Source organism: Bidens hawaiensis, unplaced genomic scaffold (genome assembly GCF_021521415.1).
Source record: "Bidens hawaiensis isolate Kalapana, Puna unplaced genomic scaffold, B.hawaiensis_p1.1 tig00006484_1, whole genome shotgun sequence".
Classification (NCBI taxonomy): Eukaryota; Viridiplantae; Streptophyta; class Magnoliopsida; order Asterales; family Asteraceae; genus Bidens; species Bidens hawaiensis.
Window position 1 is genome coordinate 239,665 of NW_027491435.1, and position 6,135 is coordinate 245,799.

At 45.9% G+C, this 6,135-nt stretch overlaps 1 protein-coding gene across 1 annotated transcript; it reads left to right on the forward strand.

Moving 5' to 3' along the window:
- The first annotated feature begins 537 nt into the window (after positions 1-537).
- Positions 538-972, forward strand: LOC143632571 (uncharacterized). The gene has a single exon (XM_077101056.1). It carries the CDS (start codon positions 538-540, stop codon positions 970-972), a length of 435 nt encoding a protein of 144 aa, XP_076957171.1.
- The last annotated feature ends 5,163 nt before the right edge of the window (positions 973-6,135 follow it).

The following is a 6,135-nucleotide window of genomic DNA, read 5'->3' on the forward strand; positions in this document are numbered from 1 at the left end:
GTCATGCAGAAAGATCATTTCCATTCGTCTCAACCTTGAGAAATTGCCTCAAGAAGTCCCAATTCAGATGGACAGAAGAGGCAGAAACCGCGTTCCAATAGATCAAGTCGCGCTTAGCGGAATTACCAACGCTAACAGCGATAAAGGCAGGAGAGCCGCTGATAATATACCTAGCAGCATCCGAAAGAGCAATAAGTGCGGTCTTGATGGTGGAAAGAAAGGGTGTCCAAACACCCATTTACTATGTAAGTCGCACCATGGCGGATGCAGAAACAAGATACTCCACATTGGAAAAGTTGGTCTTATCTCTAGTACAAACGGCGCGGCGCCTGAGAAGATACTTTCAAGGCCACCCAATACATGTTCTCACCAACTATCGCTTGCAAAATGTGTTGAGCAAACCAGAACTGTCTGGGAGACTAGAGAAATGGGTGATAGAGTTAGGAGAGCATGCCATCGAATATAAACCTAGGCCAGCAATCAAGGGCCAGGTTTTGGCTGATTTCATAGCGGAAGTACCTCACGAAAAGAGGAAGAATGCCAAAAGAAATAGAACCCTCCCAAGATCAACAAAAAGAACAGGTTTGGAAGCTGTTCACGGATGGGGAATCTAACGACGAAGGTGCAGGCACAGGGCTAAGAATAACCAACCCAGAAGGACAAGACTTCACATACGCAATACGCCTAGAATTCAAAAGTACGAACAATGAGGTAGAGTATGAGGCGTTGTTAGCAGGGCTACGAATCGCCAAAAAACCGGGAGCCCGACACTTGGAAGCGCACGTCGATTCAATGTTAGTGGCAAATCAGATCGAAGGGTCATATGACGCCAAAGACGAAAAAATGGCGTCTTACCTGACGCAGGCTAAAGCGCTAATGGCAGCCTTCATCACATGCAAAGTAAAGCATATCAAGCGAAGTGAAAACAAACAAGCGGATTCCCTGAGCAAACTGGCATCAGTTGGATTCTAACATCTTGCAAAAGATGTCCGCATTGAGGTACTAGCAACACCTTCAACAATGAATAGAGAAGTTTGCGTATGCTCAGCGGCGGAACCAAATTCGATGACACCAATTATCACATACCTTTCGACGGGTACCTTGCCAGATAAAAAAGCAGAAGCCAGAAATATTCGCCACAAAGCATTGAATTATACAATTCAGGACGGAATCTTATACAGGTGATCGTATTTAGGGCCACTTCTCAGATGCGTAGATCCACAAGACGCAAGTTACCTATTAAGGGAGATTCACGAAGGAATATGCGGTGTGCATGCGGGTCCAAGAATGGTGGTCGCCAAGATTATGAACACTGGGTACTATTGGCCGGGTATGCATGGAGACGCAGAAAAAGAGTTAAGAAGGTGTAGCGCATGCCAACGCCATGCACCAAACACTTTGCGCTCAAAAAATGTGATGATTCCGGTAACGGCCTCGTGGCCATTCCAGAAATTGGCGATTGACATAACGGGACCATTCTCCGAAGCACCAGTGCGAGTAAAGTTCCTAATTGTCGCGATTGACTACTTCACAAAATGGGTAGAGGCGAAGCCAGTGGCAACGATAAATGCAACTAGCGTTAAAAAATTCATATGGGAATTTATCATATGCCGCTTCAGACTACCCATGAATCTGGTCAGCGACAATGGAACACAATTCGCAGACCAACATGTCCAAGGATGGCTGAAAGAATTGAATATCACCCAAACATTTAATTCTGTTGCCCATCCACGAGGGAGCGGAGAAGTGGGACGCGCCAATCGAACCATTGTCTGCGGTATCAAGAAAAGGCTGGTGAATTTCAAGTCGGGATGGGTTGATCAATTGCCTCATGTCCTTTGGGCTATACGAACCCAAAAAAGTACAAGTAACGCAGAAACACCGTTCAGCCTAACTTAGGGTACTGAGGCAATGATCCCCGCCGAAGTCAGCGTACCATCGCCGATAGTCACCTTACCGAATGACAATGAGGCGGAAAGACGGTTAGACTTAATGCTCCTTGAAGAACGCAGGTAGTTGGCCGCAATGCGGGAAAAAAATTACAAGCGCCAATTAAAGAAATACTACAATGCAAAAGTAAAAGTTTGTGAGTTCAATGCTGGAGATTACGTCCTTTGTAACAACGAGGCATCAAGAGTGCAAGCGCAAGGAAAGTTTGCACCGTCTTGGGAAGGCCCCTATCAAATCAAAGAAGTATTGGGGAAAGGCGCCTATGCGCTGATGCAACTCGATGGCTCACTGATTCCAAGAACTTGGAATTCGGCATAGCTGCGAAGGTGTTACATGTAAATCGATTCCAAAATTGTAAAAATAGGCCAAGGGTCAACAAATTTAAATGGAAACGATACTCCGTGTTTCAAAAGAGAAAAGTTCAGTTCGTGTATTTAAACAAAATTACAAGCGGGTACCAACACCGGCAAAAGAAGTTACAATCCTAAAACTATACAGACCAAGGGGATAATCTAATCAACATCGTTTACACTCTTCCTCGATTGGTCAATAGAAGGAGTGCAATCTCCATCGCCGCTACCAGACGCGGTAGACGGACCAGCTTGCGTAGGCTCCAGCAGCTTCCTCAGCAGCTGCACGCCATTTTCTTCCTTGGCGTACTACGCAACTTCAAAAAGAATAGGAAACGTAAGAGCATCATATTCCTCCTCGACGGCTTTGTACTCTTTTTCCACATCAATAGCATGAAGAACATAAGCTTCAGGAGGAAGATTGTCGCGTAAATGCGTCACGGCCTCCTGAAAGCCAGTCTTGTGACCAATTTGCTGCGCAGAAGTAACAAGGGCTCCAACACAACGCGTTAAAATCGTCATCGGTAATGATGCGTTGGGAGACCTGAAAAACAAGGGTGTTAGGAAAACATAAAGCAACAACATAGCATCTACGTACTTGGAAATAATTACCTTGCAGATGGCATGTTTTAACAGCCAATCACGGTCAGCGGTAGCAGCGGCATGCTCTGCAGTCAGAGACTCAATAGTCTTCTCATGCGAAGCCAGCGTGTCAGCCAACTTGCCCGCATCTGCTTTCCTTAGATCGGCTTCCGCTTTCAACTCTTCACTAAGCCTCCTTGGCAGAAAGAGCACGACTACGCGCTTCAGCAAGATCAGCATCAGATTTCTTGCACGCGGCCTGAAACTCTTTATAGCGAGCAGCACGCCCGCGAACGGACTCCGCCAAGTCTGCCTCAACCTTCGCCAACTTTTCCTCAGCAACAGTCAGAGCTTGGCAGTGCTCCGCTGCTTCTCTTGCCTCCTTCCAAGCGTCGACTTCGGTATCCTTCACCGGCTTTTCCATATCCCTCATGGTGGTGGTAATCTCAATCTTCTCTTCTTAAAGAGCGTGATTATAACGAACCAGCTCAGGAAAACTAGAAAGGGATTGGACGTGGTGAAAAACAACACCGAAATATAGACTATTCCGAGGTTGAAATTTGCGAGCGACGCGCTCTCCAGGAGGAACAACGTGTTCCAAAAATTCTATACAGGTAGCAAGGTCTTCAAAATTCACGCCGCAAGTAACCTTCCACTAGGGTTGAAAGACCCGGTTCGCCTCCACAGAGTCGCGGGGATCCATATCTACACTCAATACCCCGCTACTTAGACCAACACCACCGCTACCAACAAAATCAAAAAACCTACCACTAAGGACCGCGCCAACACTAAAAGGGGGATGTTGCACAATCTCGTCGCCATGGAGAACGAAAGTCTTGTCCGGCGAGGATTGCTTGGACTTCACGAAGTCAGCAAAGGAAACACCCGCTGACTCGCTGGGAAAAACCTTAGGCAAATCGTCTGCAATTGCCTTCATCGGATCAGCCGACGCCGTTGACTGCGGAGCGGAGGGAATAGTAGTCTCCGCAGACATCGCCCCCGCCGACACAATGGTTTCGGCCTCAGACGGGCCAACCACACCCATCATCATTGGCAAAGTCATCATCTGACTAACAGGCATTGCCTTAGACAAGTTGCCCACACTTGTCATCATCGGAAAACTGGCAAACATAGCCGCCAGAGTGGAAGCAACAGTGGAACCGTGGGTGCAGCAGTCGATGAAGAAATCGCCAAAGTCCCTGCAACACAGACGAGGAAGCCAAACATAAGAAAGGTTACGTAAAACAAAGTGACAAACTAAAAATGTTATACCTGGCGATTTAACCAGACTGCTAATCTTCACGAATCCACCACGGCGAGGTTTCTTGAAGAGGCGAGGCACCTCTTCTTCTTCTTCACCTGCAGGGGTGGATGCCAAATTGTGTGGAACAGTGAACGTCCCACCGGCTGAGGAGGAAGAAGATGAACTGGTAGATACGAAATTCGTATCCACAACAGTTCCAGGAGCTGTGGCTGCAGAAGACACAAGATCTGTTGCCACCAAAATTGGAGTTGTGGCAACCATATTTGTGACCAAGACAGACACAACAGTCACAGGCTGCGAGACTGAAGGCAAGGAGAAGCCAACAGAAGCCTGTGTGGAGGCGGCGGGGGAAAACGCAACACCAACGCCGGAACCAAGCGGGCCTAGTAATTTCGCCGAAGAAGATACAGGAGCCCCAAATGGAACGGCGGAGATGAGGACGACATCGTCATCATCATCCACGACGTTTCACACGGCAGCATCTATCTGTAGGTTCCCAGCCGGATCTACACGAGATATCTCGTTCTACGTAGGTGCGGAATCCCTACGTAAGACGTTATGAGCGTAGAAGACGATACGATTAAACACAATCGAACACACGTTACAATAAACAAATACTCGTTATATTGCAACCTTAAACACGTGATATCAATCACTGATTACAGGACTCTCTGACTCGTAAACTCGAATAATAAAACTTCTTTTTTGTTTGTTGTTTTATTGATTAAGCCGTAATCTAATCAATATATAACACGACAACTTCGCCTGGCATGTTCAGGCGAAGTTGTCCCTAACTTCGCTTGTCTAACAAGTTCGCCTATATCAGCGAACTTGTTAGCTAACTTCGCTTACATCAAATACAAAACATTACAAACTCGATTACAGACACTAGACACTGAACTACTGACATCATGCACCAACAGACTCCCCCTTGGCAGTAGCTTCATCTCTTTATCTTCAAGCACGTGTCTTGTAATCTTCAACAATCTTGAATCTTCATCTTTAAGCATTCACTCCTTCTCGTACACATACTGACACAACTCTTTGATATTTCCTCGCTTCGTCTTTCCAAGCAGGAATATAAAAGATTTTCTTCTCTTTCAGCACCTGCAGATCAGCTCGAGACAGGTTCACTAGATGCATCGGATCATAGACTCTCAGCAGCTCTTGTTCATCTTCATCTTCCATCACTGCTTCAGCTGTCTCACAATCTACATACCACCACTTAAACTCTTTGAGCACATCCTTGGGCATTTGTTTCATCGGCACTTCTTTCAAACACCGGATCGGTTTATACTTCATAATCATCCAAGGCTTGCCATCTGCTCTCAACCCTCTATCTTTATCTTTGATAAGTTTACCCTTCTGTGGTTTCAGCAGCTCGAACTTCTTTTCCTTTATACTCTCCTTCCATACTATCTTCCCGATGACTCTAGCCATATTATCATCACTTCGATTTATCAATCCCAATCTGGCTAAGTCTTTCACTTCACATTCTGGCAGTGTGTTCAACGATCTCAACATTCTTTTGAAGTATTGAATACCATCATATCTCTTAATCACGAAGAGCCTCAACTGCTTATCGTATATCCAGCAAATAATCCCTTTTCTCGCTTCAGCATAGCCTCTAATGTTGTAAGTCTTCTTAAACATAGTAGGGACCGCTGGTTTCTTCGTTTTGATGAACCACTGAGCATAGCCTTCTTTCCATCTAGGCTGCTCTTCCCATTCAGTCTCATCATTTCCCATCTCTTTACTCATATCTGCGTTATCGACTTCTGGAATCTCATGCTCTACATTTTCTTCTACTATCTCTCCCTCTTCTATCTCATCATCAATCACAATCTGTTCACCAATCTTCTCTATCTCATCACTCGGTAATACATCATCATCACACATAAAGTCATCATCCATCTCCTCAACCTCCACTACCACCACATCGTCACCACCAGCTGCAGTTGTCGACTCCCCCTGAGTTGTGGAAGTCCC